Here is a 19,437-nt window from a genome sequence, read left to right as displayed (position 1 = left end):
GGGATCCCAGAAGAAGAGGAAAGACAGAGAGGGGCAGAGGTATATTGGAGCAAATTATAGTGGAGAACTTCACTAATCTGGAGAAGGAAACAGGCATTCAAGCCCAAGAGCCACAGAGAAACCCCCTCAAAAATCAATAAAAATAGGTCAACACCCCGACATATAATAGTGAAACTTATAAATCTGAGAGAAAAAGAGAAAATCCTGAAAGCGGCTCAGGACAAGGGTAGAAATGTAAGACTGGCAGCAGATCTATCCACAGAGACCTGGCAGGCCAGAAAGGACTGGCATGATATACTCAGGGTGCTAAATGAGAAAAAAATGCAGCCAAGAATACTTTATCCAGCTAGGATGTCATTCCAAATAGGAGAGATAAAAAGCTTCCAGAACAAACAGAAACTAAAAGAATTTGTGATTACTAAGAGAGAGCCCAAAAGTAACAGACCAGATAGGAACAGACAATATACAAAAACAGTGACGATGCAGGTATTACATGGCACTAAATTCATATCTTTCAATAATTACTCTGAATGTAAATGAGCTAAATGTCCCAATCAAAAGATGCAGGGCATCAGACTGGATAAAAAAGCAAAACCTTTCGATACGCTGTCTGCAAGAAATTCATTTTAGACCCATAGGCACCTCCAGATTGAAAATGAGGGTGTGGAAACCATTTATCATGCTATGGACATTAAAAGAAAGCTGGGGTGGCAATCCTTATATCAGACAAATTGGATTTTAAGCCAAACACTGTAATAAGAGAGGATCATAGGGAAAGAGAGGGAAATATGAATCAAGAGGAAACCAGAGAGGGAGACAAACAATAAGAGACTCTTAATCTCAGGAAACAAACTGAGGGTTGCTGGATGGGGGTTGGGGGTGGGACAACGGTAACTGGGTGATGCACATTAAGGAGGGCACATGATGTAATGGCACTGGTTTTTTTTTTTAAGATTTTATTTATTTATTTATTTGAGAGAGAGAGAGAGAGAAACAGCACGAGAGGGGAGAGGGTCAGAGGGAGAAGCAAGCTCCCTGCCAAGCCGGAAGCCCGACGTGGGACTCGATCCCAGGACTCCAGGATCATGACCTGAGCCGAAGGCAGTCACCCAACCAACTGAGCCACCCAGGCACCCCGGCACTGGGTATTATATAAGACTGATGATTCGCTGGCCTCTACCTCTGAAACCAATAATACATTGCCCTTAACATTGTCTGTTGTCACTTTGACTAAATAGATAATTAAGTATTAAATCATAACAGTCTGTGATCCTATTTAATCAAATGTTCAAGCCTTTTGACATCTTCTAAAAATCAAATTCTAAATGGGGTTTTTTTGACCCCAAAGTAATTTTAAGAGACCCCAGAGGGTCCCCATTAAATCTCAAAAGATTTGTCTCTCACCTCATAGAAAAGAGATGTTATATTACTTGGGTTTATTTGGTATGTTAAATTACATGGGGTTCATTGTCAAATAAGTGACAGTAAACCTTCTTAGGTTATATTGTATGGATGCATGTTATTAATATAAGTGCTCTAGAAATTATATGAAATTCCTAAAAATCTGACATGTCCTGGTATAATGTTATCAGTCACAATTCCAGTTGTTATCTTAAAATGTTGTATGTCATAGAAATAATCAAATTTTCTTGTCAGTTCTCTTATAAGGAACTCTCATCAGATCTTTAATCATGGTCATTCTATGTCTTTTGTCACATACAGACTGTTATTTTACTCTGCCGCTTTTGCAAAAGTGCTTCACCTTCAGAAAGATTCACAGAAAGGACTCTGACAAGTACTCTAGAGTACACATTTCCGATAACTTTAAGATTGTAAAAATGAACTGGCTACAAATTTCCAGAACTAATGGAGAATCTGGATTAAAGCAGAACAAGAATTAATAACATGGGATTGAATGAAATGATGAGGATTATTTGAGGTTTTTTAAATAGATTTTTCTTTGAGACATTGCTGGTTCCTTAATGCTTTGTTTTTTCCAGCTTTAAGGAAAGCATTTTTAATTTTTCATTTTGTAAAGTTTACTTTTGTAAACATAATTTAAACATGTACTTTTTCTCCCTACCAGATCCCTCCAGAATATAGAAACTTACTAGGTATTGTTATTTTCATACAATATAGTTATTTGCATAAGTTCAATAAGAATCTGTTCTCCTTGGACATAATTGGAAATATTGGTTATATTACCAAGGCTTTGACTGGAATGTCAGATCTGAGAACACGCACAGGGGTGCCTGGCTGGCTCACTCTGTAGAGTGTGCGCCTCTTGATCTCAGGATTGTGAGTTCAAGCCCCACGATGGGCTTGGAGGCTACTTAAAAAAAAAGTGCTTAAGAGAATGTGCACAGAAGCAGATAGGACCAGAGAACTTTAAGAAACTAAAGTTGACTTTACGGAGCCAATACGATCCCCTTGGGGAAACCAGCCTGGTACCGTGCTTACAGGGTTCGTGGCAGCCCAACCAGATGATTAGGGATGGTCACTTCCTGGCAGCCCCAGAAACCTCAGGATGTCCTGGGGACCTCATGGAGAGAGAAATTCACCCAAATCTATAGGTATTTCAGGCTAAGTCTCATGGGGAGTCCTTAGCTTGGCTTCTTAGTCTGGAGAGGCTTTTAAAAGTCCAACCTAAGATTCCTTATGAAAAGTTCCAGCAGGGGTACCTGGGTGACTCAGTCAGTTAAGTGTCTGACTCTTGGTTTAGGCTCAGGTCATGATTTCAGGGTCGTGAGATCGAGCCCTGCCTTGAGCTTCTGTGCTCAGTGTAGAGTCTGTTTGAGATTCTCTCTCCCTCTCCCTTTGCCCCTCCCCCCACTCACACGTGCGTGCTTTCTCTCTCAAATAAATAAATATTAAAACAACAACAATAAGTTCCAGCAAAGCAGATTTTAAAAGAGCCTATACAGTCAATCACTATTCTTGCTGCACTTTATGCAAATAATCTGGCCAAATTTAATTTTTCAGCTTAGTTAGCATGATTATCTTTGATAGAAATAAGGGTGATTGTTTCAGTAGAAACTGGTAACGCAACCTTGTGGATGTCAGATTCTACTCCTGTTCATTGTGTTTGAGGTTTTGTTAAATCCCTATAAACTGGACTGGATCCTCAATTCTTTGTGTTTCCTCAAATGTCTGGCTACAACTCCAGACTAATGTTTCCAATTTTCTCTCCCACTTCTGATTTGGAATCACTATGAACAAAGACTGCCTTTGAACCTCCTTGTAAGGGACTATACCAGGTCCTCCTTACCATCCAGAGAGCAAGTAGACTTCAGGGACTTGAACCATGGGTCCACATCTCCCAATTAAAAAGCGTTCCTCCAGACCCTTGGAACAGCCCACCAGCTGGAGATATAAAATTAATTATCAACAAGGGAGGCTCTTCCCCAGAAGCAGATGACATCTGGAGGTGGACAGCCCTCCCAAGGTCATGGATCAAGATCTTCACCTCCTGGGGGGCCTCAGCGGCTTAGTCAGTTAAGTATCTGATGCTTAACTTCAGCTCAGGTCTCAATCTCAGGGTCACGAGTTCAAGCCCTGCACTGGGCTCCACATTGGGTGTGGAGCCTACTTAAAAAAAAAAAAGATCTTCACCTCCAATATGAAGTCTTTATGCCTTTTTCCTTTTCATTACTTGCGTTCTCTCTGAATGCATGGGAAGACAATGCTTCCAAAGTGTGGTGCCTATCTGAATCAATTGTTAAAGCAGCACCTACCCAACAAAAATCCTTAGGCTCCCTCCCCAAAATTCTTCTTGATAATAGGGCACTCCTTGACTATCTTTTAGCTGAGCAAGGAGGTGTGTGTGCCTTGGCCAATACCATGTGCAGGACTTGGCTTAAGAAAGTGGCTCCTTCAATGGGGTCTTTCTTTGACTTATTTGATTCTGATTGGTTTGGTTCTTGGGTGCCATGGCTCCGAAGTGCACTCTAGACATTGGGATTATCCTGCTTGTAATAATCATGGTAGTCTCCCTGAAACACTGTGGTGGTCTCTCTAAAGCTTTAAATGCATATTTGCAGACACTAACCGCCAAGTAAATGATCTTCTTAAGACTAACTCATCAGAATAGAAACAAAGGGAATAACTGACTTCAAGAATGTAAACCCAAGGTCATGACCTGTAAATACTCCAGAAAGATTCAGCAAAAAGACATAATGACCTGTGAATACCACACAGAGGATAAGAAAAAAAATTCAAGAACTTCAGAGCTGGGAGAAGCACTAATGCCTTAAATTTCTGGCACATCTCTCAGGCTGAGAGCCTGATCTAAAGGGGAGAATTGTTAAAAACAAAACAAACCCCCACAAGATAACACGCGCAAATGGAGTCACTTATGCTAGGCTCCACATCACCAAAACCAAGACTCTTTTTTTTTTTAGTTTCAGAGGTAGAGGTTAGTGATTCATCAGTCTTATATAATACCCACTGCTCATTACATCATGTGCCCTCCTTAATGTGCATCATCACCCAATTACCCCATCCCTCCACCCCCCGCCCCTCCAGCAACCCTCAGTTTGTTTCCTATAGTTAAGAGTCTCTTACGAACCAAGATTTAACTTAATTACAGTTTTGGCTCTCCCAAAAATGGAATCTGAAACCAATCAGTAATCGCCTGACTAGCACTAGTTAGAAAATCTGTGGGACAGATCCTTCCCATCCTCTAAAGGAAAGGGACCTTGCAATAACCAATCCTATTTTTCACCTAGTATAACTTCCTTGTTCCTCTTCCCTTCTGGCCATTAAAGTCTTTCATTTTGTTTTTTGTTTTTTGTTTTTTGTTTTTTTTTTATAAAAGATTTTATTTATTTATTTGACAGAGAGAGACACAGCGAGAGAGGGAACACAAGCTGCGGGAGTGGGAGAGGGAGAAGCAGGCTTCCCGCGGAGCAGGGAGCCCGATGTGGGGCTCGATCCCAGGACCCTGGGATCATGACCTGAGCCGAAGGCAGACGCTTAACCGACTGAGCCACCCAGGCGCCCCTAAAGTCTTTCATTTTGTACAGCTCCTCAGAGCTCATTTCTATCTGCTACTTTGGATACTGCCCAATTAGAATTTATTTTTGTTCGAGTAAGCTCTTAAAGTTTTTAATATGCCCCAGTTTATATTTTAGCAACAGTTCACAATTAGTACCTTGGAGCCCTGACTCAGGTGCTCTGACTCCCAATGGTACCAGCACATTCTTTGCTGTAGATTACACCACAAAACTCTTACGGATTGAATGTGTTCCTGAGAAAGCCTGTCTGAAGTATTGAGAGAATAATAATAATAATGATGTTATATTATTGTCTACACCACGTCTTTATTGAAAACAGCTACTTTCAGTCCACTGACCAATGTAAATATTGCCCTGAAATCTTACTTATGGTTTACACTGGGAAAAAGCAGCTCCTTTAGCAAAATTAAACCTCAGTTCAGTGTGTTACTAGCACAACTTAATGCCCCCTTTAAAGAACATATCTAGGGGCGCCTGACTGGCTCAGTCAGTGGAGCGTGTGACTCTTGATCTCGGGGTTGTGAGTTCGAGCCCCATGTTGGGTGTAGAGATTACTTTCAAAAAATAAAAGAAAGAAAGAACATATCTATTCTCTCACTCCAAGGAACACACCAGACAATAGGCTCTTCATCCAGTTGCACGGGGCAGAACACGCCACTTCTATCACAAAACACCCCAGGGTGAAAATGCCCAGCACCACATGGCTAACAGCTGGAGCCACTTATGTACAATTGTTTCAACTCAGCTGACATGATGAGGAGGGTAGACAGAGCAACTAACTCATAAGGAGGAGTGTTCCCCATTTTAAAAAGCACTTCCTGTTTCATGTTCATCTTTAAAGACAGCAGGAATCACTGGAGAAAGTCAAAATGCAGACACTCAATGAATTACATGTTAGATTCTTTATATTCAAATGCACACTGAAGAAACTGAAAGGACCGTCTTTTTAGGCTTCCATGAGTCTAGTAGCAGTCCCTAGGGCAGAAAGCAGCCTGCAATAGTGGGGGAAAGCTTTCTCCAAAGCAGATGTGGTTAAGAATACTTGAGGTAGGCACAAATAAGAAACAAATGGGGTCGTTTTACAAATGCAAATAGCTATACTGAGAAGACAATGAAATTGCCTGCAGTTGCAAAAGCGAACTCCATGGGTGGGAGGAAGCAGGAACTTAAGGTAAAATTATTTGGGGTAAAGAATGCAAAGGCAACAAACATTTACTGAGTGTCTGCTGAGTCTGAGGTCCTTTACTAAAGCTGTCTGCATTTTTTAAAATGTAATACAAGCATCCTTCTTTTCACATATATAAAAAAGACAAGGAAATGAGACTTAATTTAGCTTAATGTCACATAGCCGGCAAGTGATGGAACCAAGATTTGAACCCACATTTGCTGGCGTCCATAACCTTTGCTCTGTTATATTTGGCTGGCTAGTTGAGAAGAATCACGAGCCAAAGTCGTGGAAGTTGCAAAGATTCATGGGATGGCTTTATGGATAAAGACTGGGTAGGTAGAAAAAGTGAAAAAACTAAAAGGGCCTAAGGAAAGAAAAACTTGAGAAAGAAGCCCAGGAAACAGCCAAGTCCATAATACAATCAAGGAGGAGGTTGACTGATTTCAAGCCTAGGACAACTAAGGGACCTAGGGCATGACCCTAGGTACTTTACAGTTTATGAAGCATCTTTATTCCAGTTATTTGATTAAATCTAGTAAAGTAGGCATTCATATCACCTTCATTCTCCATTTCAGAAAAAAATGAGTTTCGGTTTATAGGTCTTGCCTAAGATCATACACTAGAAGTGCCAGAACAAAACTCTTGAGTCCAAATTGCAAATTTTTTCCATTAACCCCACACAGCCAGAGAAATGGCTCTGGCCTGAATTAGAAATAAAAACAAAAGTCTTAGCATATAAAAACAAGGGACAACCTAGGGGTAATAGTTAAGAGATGTGTCAGTGTTTTCAATCCATGCCAGTTAATATCTAATGAGAGACTTTGGATCAGTTACTCATCTCTTCTGTAGGAAATTTCTACCTGAGGTTACCTTCCAACATTTAAAAATGGTTGGAGTCGGGGCGCCTGGGTGGCTCAGTTGGTTAAGCAACTGCCTTCGGCTCAGGTCATGATCCCAGAGTCCTGGGATCGAGTCCCACATCGGGCTCCTGGCTCAGCGGGGAGCCTGCTTCTCCCTCTGACCCTCTCCCCTCTCATGCTGTTTCTCTCTCTCTAATAAATAAAAAAATAAAATCTTAAAAAAAATGGTTGGAGTCTTTAAATGTTCACTTCTAGTGCGTCTATCAAAGAAGGGGTAGAAATGTCCCTCCATATTCCAGAACAGTAGCCCAGTCAGGGAAGGGTGGAGAAGGGCTTGTCTAAACTCTCAGTCACTGGGGAGAAGCATGCTCCTCTTTGACACTTTGGAGGTAGACATCAGAAGTTTACCAACTGGAGCCCCAGAAACTCCCCTAATTTGGATTACACCACCACTCTACCTGAACACCAATCCACTCATTTGAACATCAGAAATTATAGAGAAAGAATTAAGTATCCATCTGCCTTTCCAGAATGAGCCATATGCCAGTATCACCCAAAAGCCCCATTTGATGAGGGGAAGCTTCTCTTTATAGAAGTCCACCAGCTAATAAATGTAGAAAGAATGACAGAAACAAAAATGCAAACAACAAAACCAAGACACCACTTGACAGCACTTAATTTAAAAATTGATTCAGGCAAAATCATCAGTGGATGCTGAGCATTAGCTGAAAGGTTGGTGGGAAAGGGGGCTGCTGCATAATTCATCCCATAGCTTGCTTGCTGTTCACAAGGGGGAAAACATGACAGACACGATCTGGCTTTCATCTCCTTAATAGTAGCAGCTAGTACAGCAATAACCAGACATCACTTGCCTCCTGATGTTACACAGTATGACATATATGACTTCATTCATGAAGTATTCTTGTTAAATAAGGTTTAACCTACTCTATAATAAAAATACTAATACCCCAAATAAAAAATAAGCAAAGGACTTGAATAAATGTTTTCCAAAGAAGATATATAAATGGCCAATAAGCACATGAAAAGATGCTCAACATCATCAGTCATCAGGGAAATGCAACTCAAAACAATAGTGAGATACCACTTCACACCCATTAAGTTGGCTAGAATCAAAAAGCCAAATAGTGTTGACAGAAGATGTAGAGAATTTGGAGCCTTCATACATTGTTAGTGGGAATGCAAAATGGTGCAGCCACTGATAGCCCTCAAAATATTAAACAGAGTTACCACATGACCTAGTTTGGGGAGGAGAAATTTACTTCTACCCTCCAAGATTCTTCTGACTGGTCTAAGAATTGACATGAGACAGATTAACAGGACAAAATCAAATTTAATTTTGAATGTACAGGAACACCACATACAGGGGGTATTCTGAGACAGGAAGGTAAAATAAGGTATATATGCCACCCTAAGCTAGGGAATGAGATAGGAGAGTAGGGAAATTCACAGGACAATAAGAGTAGATGTTTGGTAATTAGATGTTTGCCCTGCCACATAGATGGGTCACTCAGAAAAAAATTACCTCTGATAAAAACTCTCATTCTGGGAAAGACCCCCAACTTACATTCTTCCAGGTAGTTAAGGTGGGGGCAAATGTTTCTCTTGAGCCTGCTGGATCTTGATTTCTTTCTGCTCAAAATAACCCACATGCTAAAGTGGTACATTTTAGGGAGACTTGTTTTGAGCCCCTTCACTTGCAGTTCCACTCCTCAGTACAGACCCAGGAAAACTGAAAGCAGATGTTCACACACAAACTTGTGCACAAACATTCATAGTGGTATTATTTATAAATAGCCAAAAAAGAGAAACAACCTGGATATCCATTAACTTATGAATGGACAAAACAACAATATTATTCAGCCATAGAAGAATAAAGTACTAATCCATGCTACAACATGGAGGAACCTTGAAAATGTTATGCAAAGTGAAAGAAGCCAGGAACAAAAGATCACATATTGTATGATTCCATTTATGTGAAATGTCCAGAACAGGCAAATCCATAGAGACAGACAGTAGATTAGTGGTTACCAGGGATCAAGGGAGTGTGGGAGCTGGGGGGAGAGGGGGTGTAACCACTAAAGGATATGAGGTTTGTTTTGAGGGCAATCAAGATATTCCATAGTTAGTGTGATGGTTGTACAACTTTCTGAATATACTAAAAATCACTAAATTGTATAAAGTAAATTTTATGATATGTGAATCATATGTCAATAAAGCTGGTATTTAAAAAATCAAGGAGGTATATAAAATCGGGGGTGGCTGTACATATATATATGTTTGTACATTTGAGAATCTCTCTGCAAGGAGATTAAAAAAACTCATGAACAGTGATTGTTTCTAGGGAGGGAAGTATGGGGCTCGAGGACAGGGTTGGAAGGAAATTTCCCTTTTCCCTGTTTTTACAAGTTTTTTTTAACCGTTTGCATCTAGTTCCAAAATTAATTTAAAAATAAAATTGTACATGTTTTCTAAAGAAAAAAAAAAACATTTAACCTGAATATTTTCAAGATTGCCAACTTTCTAGAAATACGGAGATAGAATAACAAGCCAAACTACATTACAAAGAAACAGATGCAGAAGGTGGGGCCTTCTACAGGACAATAGGCAGTGATTCTTAAATAAACTGATGAATCAAATGTGGGAGCTCAAGATTAAAACAGACTAAAAAGGAGGGGCGCCTGGATGGCTCAGCCTTTAAGCATCTACCCTCAGCTCAGGTCATGATCCCAGGACCCTGGGATCGTGCTCCCTGCTCAGCTGGAAGCCTGCTTCTCTCTCTCACACTTCCCCTGCTTGTGTTCCCTCTCTCACTGTCTCTCTCTGTCAAATAAATAAATAAATTCTAAAAAAAAAAAACAAAACAAAAACAGACTAAAGAGGAGTACCTGGGTGGCAGTCAGTTGAGCATCCGACTTTTGGTGTCCGCTCAGGTCATGATCTCAGGGTCATGATCTCAGGGTCGTGAAATTGAGCCCCTATGAGATCGAGCCCCTATGGGGCTCTGAGCTCAGTGCGAAACTGCTTCAGATTCTTCCTCCCTCCCCCACTGCCCCCTCCCTGCTCGCGCGCGTGCTCTCTCTCTCTCAAATAAATAAAATCTTGAAAAAAAAAAAAAACGACTAAAGAGACATAGTCAAATGTAATGCTTGTCTTTCTTTAGACCCGTCTGAGTAAGTCTAGCTATAAAGGACAGCTTTGGGAATATTGGAGAGCTCTGATATGGAATGGACATAAATTGATAATAGGAAATTATTATTGATTTTGTTACGTGTGATAGTAGTAGGCTGGTTATACAGGGAAAGCTCTTCTTATTTTAGGAAAGCATACTAAACCATTTAGTGATGTAAATCACAAAGACTGTAATTTACCTTGGATACATCAGCAAAGGGAAATTAAGGAAACAAATATGGAAAAGGCAAGCAACTGGTACATTGGGTGCTCATGATATTATTTTCTCCCTTTTATGTGTGTGTTTGAAACATTTATAATTAAAAATTAAATGAAAGAAAAAAATTTACTTGAGGACAAAAGCAGTTACGAAACCTGCTCCATAGGGGCGAAGAACCAGCTTTTCTCACAAACAACGCAGTAGTGAGTGGTGTCGTGTGGTGGAGAGTAGCTTGGTGCACTGGTAAGTCCTATCGCACCGTAGTGAGTCGTGGAATGCACTAGTGACCTTCTGGAGACCAGAGACCACTGTGCAATGCCACTCATCACTGCAGCCCCACGAACCTAGCCCAAAAGTGTGCAGAACAAGGGCTGATGAGATACCATCAAATGAGTAAGGGAAGAAAGGAGAAGAAGGAAGTGCTGTCCAACGTGGCAGAGCCTACAGACCGCAGAACTCGAAGTCAGAGGATCTGAGTTCAAGTTCCAGCTCATACTTCTAGCTGAGTGAATTCTGACAAGTCCCTTAGCTGTGGGACTTGTTTCCTTCTCTACAGTTTCCTTCTCTACAATGCGCAGCTCATCCCATGACCCACCTGAGCTACCTCGCAGGGTTGCTGCATGTCTCAAATGAGATAAGACACAAGCAAGCCTCCCTGCTCCCACGTGGCTTCCAAATAGGTCTGGAACCCACCACCACCACCACCACTCATCTGGAATTCACTCTTCTTCCTCTACCCTGTCCCCCAAAATCCTATGCCTGGGAGGTAGCATAAATTTTTAAGACTTTTTATAACCAGATGACTCACATGGGAAAATTTCAACACACACAGAAGAAGAGCACACGAACACTGGTATACTCATCAATCAGCTCCTGTGATTATCAACAGCCTTCAGCTCCTGATTCACCCATTCCTCCCACACATGTGCATATTTTTTTTTTGAAGTATTTAAAATGAAATCTCAGACATCGAATTATTTCACCTGTCAATCTTTCCCTAGGCATCTCTTCTAGAAAAGCAATTTGTCTCAAAGATGTCCTTTTATGGCCACTTTGTTTCAATCAGGATCCAACAAGGTCCTCACCCGGCACTTTGTTAACTTTTAATCTATACCGGTTCTCCCTCCTTCTTTTTCTCCCATGCCATTTATTTGTTGAAAAAAGTGGGAATCTTTTCAAAATAAATCACGTCCCTCATCTACTTAGAAAGCTCTAAGGGCATTCCACTGCTTGACAGAGTAAGATGAAAAATGCCTAGCGCTCATTCATTCATTCATTCATTCATTCAATAAATCATAAGAGCACCCACTACGTGCCACAGGCCTCTAGTGAACCAGGGGAATGGGGGTGATTATGGCAGACCAAACCCTGCCTTCACAGGGCTCAGACTCTAGGGGAAAAGAGAGTCGACAAACACGTAAAGAATAAATGAACGACCTGGTTTTTAGATGGTGATGGCATGCCATGATGAAAATAAGACAGGATGGAAAAAAAAAAATCACAAATGGGGGTCTGCGTGTGAGCAGAGACCGCATGACAGGAAGGTGCAGCCACGGGACATCAGGGCCATGTGTCCCAGGCAGAGGGAAGCCAAGTACCAAGACCCAGATGGGACAAGCTGGCTGTGGTGGGGGGTGGGGGGAGCGAGAAAGCAAGCTGGCCTGGCGGGAGCCTGGCTGGCGCGGAGAACAGAGGGGTCGGGGCGGAGAGACCAGCTGGGCGGGGCCATGTGAGGCTTTGGGGGCGTGGTGGGAAGTTTGGAAGCCCTGCAGTGCGAAGGAAAAAGCTTGGAGGGCTCGACCTGGGGGTGACAAGGTCTGATTTAGCTCTGCCGGATCGTCCTGCAGGCCTGCCCTCATGCACACTGGCTTTCGTGCCATTCCTGTAACATGACAAGCTCCTTCTCTCGACACTCATGATCTCATACGCAGTGACGTTTCCTCCATTTGAACCACAGTCCTGCCGCCTGCCTTCTTCACAGGGCTCAGCTCTACTCATCCTGTAGTTCCAACTGGGTTGGGAAGGTTCTCCTGAACCCCTCCAACTACCTCAGGTGCCACCACAATATAGGGACTTCTACCTTGTAGCGCGCCACAGGGGCAATTGGTCAATTATCAGTATAATTATTGGTTTAATGTCCATCTTCCCCAGCAGACTGTAAACTCTGTGAGAGCAGAAACAACACTGATCTTGTTTCAGTCTGTATCTATGAAGCCTAGCACTGTGCCTGGCACATCAGGCAGTAAATTAAGTATTTGCTGAATGAATGGAGGGCGTATCTTAACGCTGCACTGCATTTTATGAGAAGTAATATCCAGTGTCCTGAAATAGTACATGCAATTATTCAACACCTGGTCACTCAAAGAATATTAAAAATCCAAAATAAGATGGCGCTCAGAGATAATCTTGTCAAACCTCTTCATTTTATAAGTAACAAGACCAGAAACAACAAGAGGGTAAGAAATGAAGTGATTTGACCTCAATTATAAGTTGATCAACAGGGGTGCCTGGCTGGCTCAGTTGGTAGAGCACGTGACTCTTGATCTCAGGTTTGTGGGCCCCATGTTGGGTGTAGAGATTACTTAAAAATAAAATTAAAAAAAAAAAAGTCGATCAACATCATGACTCAATTTCATTTTAGCGCCTACTGGAAATTAATACTCTGTCAAGTATTCTTTGATTCAACCAAGGCCTCTGCTAGACCACAAGGCGCCTTTGGGCAAGTCAGACCCAGGCGCCCTTTCCTCTGAGTGGCCCCAGCCCCATGCTGAGGCTTAGGGCTTGGTGAGTGGCCCACAGCTCTCACTTGTCCCCTTAGCCATAGCCCTTGTGCTGAGAACAACCTTCACAACCACAGGGGCTGGCCCCGGTCTTGACCAACAGATTCATGTGCCAGGAAGTGTGGCACCTGTATTAGGGACAGTACTGGGAATATGACACGATCTCTGGGAGCTGGGCAGTTCCACTTCTCAGGATTAGGATGGGACCCCGAGCGCCCTCTCATCAAACCTGGGCCACTGCCCCACGCTGCCACCTCCAAGTCACAGGACTATGTCGAATATGGAGAAACCCCCATTTTATGTGAAGTTTTCTGTGAAAGAGCTTAATAGGAATGCCAAGAAATATGATAAAGAAGGAAAGGCGGAAAAGGTTGAGGGTCCAAAAAACGCCATTCAGAAGAGCAACAAAATGTTGCAAGAACACACACTGAAAACACAATCCACCAGAAGAACCAAGCAATTAATTTCTTGAGCATGAGTGCTAGGTCTGATGCTGTGGTGCAAGCGTTCAAACTGCACTAACAAAGGCCATGGCCGTGTGGTTAAGTGTTGGGATGCTACAGAGAGGTATGAACCTTGAAAAGATTTCTGTCCCAATGGACAACATGAACACCAATTTGCAATGCTGGATGCTTCCATGCAGCAAATGGCAGGCACAGTGAGCAGCAACACTGCAAACAAGCCTGCAAACCAAGTCCACCAGCTGCTGCAAGAAACAACTGATGAAGCCGGCCTCACTGTCCTTGATCTCCACATGCAACCATCACAGGCTCAGAGAGGTGCCGCCCGCACCAGTGTTGCTTCCGTGGAACAGACTTGCTTGCTCACTTACGTGATCTAGCGTAATTGGAACAGACTTGCTTGCTCATTTAGGGGATCAAGAGTAATTTAAAGAACTGGTGCTTCTGTTTATTTCACTTGCTTCTGAAATATGTTGTGTTTATATAGATAAGTTGCACTCCAGTTACACTAAGAACACAGTGTATGGCCAGAAAGCTGAAACACTATTTGTACGGAATGCTTTCTCTTGCCTTGCTGTACTTCCCAATACATTAAGAAATTTCAGGGAGTTGGGGTGCCTGGGTGGCTCATTCGGTTAAGCCTCTGCCTTCGGCTCAGGTCATGATCCCAGGACCCTGGGATGGAGCCCTGTGTCTCCCTGCTCCCTGCTCCGTGGGGAGTCTGCTTGTCCCTCTCCCTCTGCGCCTTCCCCGCCCCTGCTTATGCTCTCTCTCTCTCAAATAAATAAAATCTTTAAAAAAGGCGGTGGGGGGGGGGTGCCTGGATGGCTCAGTCAGTTAACCATCTGCCTTTGGCTCAGGTTATGATTCCAGGGTCCTCGGATCCAGCCCCATGTCAGGCTCCCTGCTCAGGGCTCTCTGCTCAGCTTCTCCCTCTCCCTCTGCCCCTCCCACCTACTTGTTGTCTCTCTCTCTCAAATAAATAAATAAAATCTTTAAAAAATATATCTTTTTAATTCCAGGGAGTTTTCCCCTTGACAGATTTTATGGTTTTGTACATTATGTGTAAAAGTACAAGAGGCATATTTTTGTAGATGCCTCTGACAGAGCCAGCATTAGCCTGTTACATATGAAATATCTTTCTCAAAAGTTACATCAAAAACATAGCACCAAAGTATTACAAGAATAAAGTAGAGAATAAAGGTTTTGGCTTTTTTAAAAAAGACACAATCTCAGTTCTCAATGAAGAAAGCCCGCCGTTTAAGAGCACATTACCACATGATAAGCTGTTTAAATACATTAATTCAAGGATGTTCACAACTCCATGAGAAAGGCAATAATGCCTCTGTTTTACAGGCGAACAAACCAAGACTTTCAGAGGTTGGATAACTTACCCAAGATCCACAACAAGTAAGTGGCAGAAAGGAGATTCAAGGCCACAGGTATTGGGCTCCAGAGACCTCCCTCTGTCTACATTACCTACTGATACTCCAGGTGAACAGATAAAATGAAGATATGTGAACATCTGTCAATGTAATGAGCTCCAAATCAGATAGTACTGGAGTTCAGAGAGTTCTAAAGACTGAGAGATGAAAGCAGTCTGTTGGTACCAGTCAGTTAGGTAGGAGGAAGGGCTTGTGTTGACTCTGAAAGAATGGGAGAGAATCTGAGAGGTAAAAGGGGGACAAAGTGGAAGAATAAAAGAATGAGCAAAGGGCCAAAGGCATAATTTTCTCTCTGAGAAGGGTTAAGGCAAAGCTGGAAATGAAGCTAGAACTGTAGGCTGAGGCCCTCAACTCAGGCCAGAGAGTCCGTGGTCTTCTGAAGTCAGGATGGGGGGAAGGCACTAAAGAAGCTGAACACAGTTGGAAAGTGTCATTGCCAACATGACAAGAAAGATACAGATGGGAGGGACTACCATGAACATGAAGGTGTAATGGGGAACTGAGCACCACATTATTCAAGCCAATGGGCAACTCTCAGTCCTCACCTTTTGGGCCCATTTAACATGGCAGTTCACTCCCTCTTCCTTGATATACTTTCCTCACTTGGCTTCCAGGACTCCTTGTTGCATCTCCTCTCACCTCACTGGCCATACCCTGTCAGCCTCCATTGCTGTCTCCTTGTCTTTTCCCTCACCTGTTGGAGGCTCCCTGGAACCTCTTCTCTACCTACATATACTATCCTGGTGGGGTTCATTTAGTTTTCTTGTTTTAAACACCATCTATGTGCCAGTGACTTCCAAATTTATATCCAAAGCCTAGGCTTCTCTTCTAAATTCTAGACTCCTATCCAACTGCCTACTCCATCCCAGACCCCTGACATTTGTAGTATATCACCTACTAAAATACTATATAATTTACTTTATGATGTTTGCCGTTTATTTTCTTGGTCCCACTCCCTTGCTAGAATGTAAACTACTTGAGGATAGGATTCTTTGTTTTGTTCACTTGTATTTTAAGTGCCTAAAATAGTGCCTGGCACATAGCAAATACTTGTTAAGTATTTGCAGAATAAGTGAATAAAGGGACAGCGTAAGGCAGCCTCAGGGCAGTGTAAGAACCCTCACAAGGTACCACTAGCAAGGAAAAGCAAGTGGAAGTGAAAGTAGCTGAAGGGAGGAGGGACGTGAGGACTTCTCACTTTGCCACGTGGAACCTCAAGTGACCAGATAGGCATTTGGGTAGAAACATCTGGTAGGATTTTGGCATTCTGGGACCAGCGTTTATTATTATTTCTTCATCTGAAAAAAGGGGCTGGCTGTTTTGAGGATTAAATAACCTAAAACTAGCAAGTCCCTGACCCACGGAGATATACTCACCCAATAATTGTTTTCCATTCTCTCAGCCAGGTGCCCAGGAAGGTACAGACCACCTAGCTCATGAGCACATCCCCGTCAATTCACCTCTTCACTGGGGGGCCATCACACACTGGATCCCCCTTGACTCCTGGGAGTGCAGCCCTCCCCTGTCAGCCCTCTTTGAAGATTGCCTCGCCCAGGGCCACACTTCCTTCCAGGGCAGCCCTTATCCAAGGACTGATGGACTGATCACTGTGAAGGCACAGAGGCCCCGCCCTCTCACACAGACTTGAGACAGCTCGGGAAAGCCATCCCTGTTCAGGGCTCTCAGGGGCTGGCTGAGACCTTTGCTGGGACCACTCAGCATCAGCCCCTGCTCAGTCTTTCTGCACCTCCCTCCCTTCCATAGGTGAGGATATGAGGCGCTCACCCCTCCTCCCCCCATGAAATAACCTGCCTGCCGATCTCCATTTCACACTCAGCTTCCTGGGACCCCAACGGTGGCAGATAGAACATCCAATAGAGCTCTGGAATTCCTTCTCATTGAAATGCAGATTAAACCCCTGCGGACCTGGTTTGACTGAATTCTCTTTTTTTTTAGCATTTTCTAGGTTTTTAGAATGTAATGTGGTTAGTCTGATGCCACAAATAAAGGAGGGGAGGAGGTCCAAATTTAACAACAGAAATCAGTGGGTCTGTTAAGAGGGAAAAATGAAATTTTATTTTTATTTTCAATAACCCCTAACTGGTATTTAGCATTTCTTTCCATTATGAATGCAGGCAACAAAGCACAGCAGTAACTCTTTATGACCTCGCCACAAATAGAAGTCACAGATATTCTCATGACACGTTTTAGTCACGGCAGGTGTCTTCAAATACAGTTTACTGTCCAGACGATCTTGAAAATTCAGTAATTATCTGACCCCCCCCCCCCCTGGACACAGTGTTACACCTTACTATTTAATATAGTTAAAAATAAGCACATACGGGGCGCCTGGGTGGCACAGTTGGTTAAGGGTCTGCCTTGGGCTTAGTCATGATCCCGGAGTCCTGGGATCGAGTCCTGCATCAGGCTCCCTGCTCAGCGGGGGTAGACTGCTTCTCTCTCTGCTCCCCCTCTGCTCCTGCTCGCTCTCTCTCTTGCTCACTCTCTTTCTCAAATAAATAAATAAAATCTTTAAACAAAATAAGCACATATATTACTACTTCAGACACTTTTCAATATTTTTATCTGGATTTCAACATAATTGATTTCCTGGGCAATCCTGCAGATTTTAACTTACGTAATTAAGAATATTATCCTAAGAAGGGGTCTTACAGGCTTCACCAGACTGCCAGGAAGGTTAGGGCAGCCAACTCACAAGGGCAACACTCTCTCGTGGGTAGAGACTTTAAGGACTCATTCTTTTCAAGCAAAGCTGGCGATCTGCACGTGGGTGTTGTCCAAGGCGCGTCTGCCCTGGCCAGACGATGAACACAGCCATTTCACAGGCAGGACAGGCTCCAGCCGCTGTTTGTGTTGCCCCACCACCCCCCCGCCCGCCCCACTTCTGGAATGCGCACAGCTTTATATGAAATCCACATGGTGCGCGGCTGGGGAAGGCGGCGGCACGAAAGGACTTTACCAAGTTGACAGCGTCCCCAGGCCCGACCAATTCTGAGAAGGCTCCAGAGAGCTAAAGGCCACCTGGGCCCGCTTCCCACTGGGGGCCCCCCCTGGTGACAGCGCTCTGCTACAGGAAATTGGATCTCCGGGTCGTCCTGCTTTCCCAGCCCGAAACTCTGGACTGAAACGAGCTCAATCAACTGGAGAGCAGACTCACTGCCAAGACACATCCGGAGTCCACACACAACTGCAGGCTGTCAGCTAAATTGCCCAGGCAGAGGCCGGCTCCGGCGGTCTTTTCCTGCCCCGGCACCCACGCAAGTCCCAGGGCCCGTGCGCCGCCCGGGACCCAGCTCTGGCCTTTGCCCTGCCGAGGCTCCGCGCCCGCGTCTGGTTCCTACCGGACCGGGTCCCGTCCCCAAAGGCACAGGACAATAGCGAGACGCGGACCGACTTCCCGGCGGCAATGCCGCCCACAGCTGCCGGAGAGGAAACTCCGCCCGGGGTCCCGGGGTCCCGGGATGCCGGGGTTCCCCGGGTCTCGCAGGGCGCGAGCCGGGCGGCGCAGACCAGGCGAGCTCCGCAGACCCGCGTGCTCCTCTGACAACAGTGGCCAGGCGGCTCGGAGACGTCCGCGGGCCGCGCGGAGGCGGGGACCCCGCGGGGTCCAAGAGACCCCGCGCCGCGCCCCGCGCCCCCGCGGCCGGCAGGTCCGGGTGCCCGCCCACGACGCCCACGTCCGGCCAGCCCCGCAGGCGCCCCCGCCAGCCCCGGCCTTCCTTCCGACGCCGGCTCGGCCCCCACGCCCTCCTCCCCGACAGCCTCCACCGCCTGCCCCGGGGGTCGCACTCACGTAGACCGAGTCGATGTCGGATTTGTCGAAGAAGCGGAGCGCCTGCCTCAGCTCCAGGGCTGGGGAGACGCGGTCGTCTCCAGCCTCCAGCTCCAGGTCCCCGTGTCCCGGGCCGAACGGGAAGAGCTCCTGGCGGCTCAGGCAACCCCCGGGCCCCGCCAGCAGCAGCTGCAGCAGCAGCGCCCGCGTCCATGCAGCCCCGCTCCGGCGCATCGCGGCCAACATGTTCCCGAACTGCTGTCCCGCAAACCTAGCGGCTCGGCGGACCAGGCTGAGGAAGGCGGAGACGTAACCGGACGCCCCTCGGCAGCCCCTCCACGCCTCCCGCCTCCTGCCTCCCGACGTTCCCACCCCGGGAAATAGGGGAGGAGAACGAGGGGAGATGGGGAGGGCCCCGCCCCGTCCACAGGGCGCGCCGCCCAGGCTGCCCAATGGCCGCGAGGGGGAGGGCGAGGGGCGCCACCGAATCCCCCTGCAGTTCTGGC

General features: G+C 45.0%; 1 protein-coding gene and 1 pseudogene across 1 annotated transcript in view; one reads left to right on the top strand and one right to left on the bottom strand.

The window, feature by feature from the left end:
* NID1 (nidogen 1) overlaps positions 1–19,178 on the bottom strand; it is a 78,930-nt gene extending 59,752 nt beyond the window's left edge. Inside the window, exon 1 of the mRNA XM_021696082.1 lies at positions 18,953–19,178. Coding sequence (XP_021551757.1) covers positions 18,953–19,177 — 225 coding nt within the window. The 5' untranslated portion in view covers position 19,178. The remainder of the gene's footprint in view (positions 1–18,952) is intronic.
* On the top strand, positions 13,504–14,073 carry LOC110585980 (annotated as a pseudogene).
* Positions 19,179–19,437: the final 259 nt, after the last annotated feature.

This window comes from Neomonachus schauinslandi, chromosome 6, assembly GCF_002201575.2.
Source record: "Neomonachus schauinslandi chromosome 6, ASM220157v2, whole genome shotgun sequence".
NCBI classification, from domain to species: Eukaryota; Metazoa; Chordata; class Mammalia; order Carnivora; family Phocidae; genus Neomonachus; species Neomonachus schauinslandi.
Note: the sequence above shows the minus strand (reverse complement) of the source record. Positions and strands in the feature narration are given on the sequence as shown.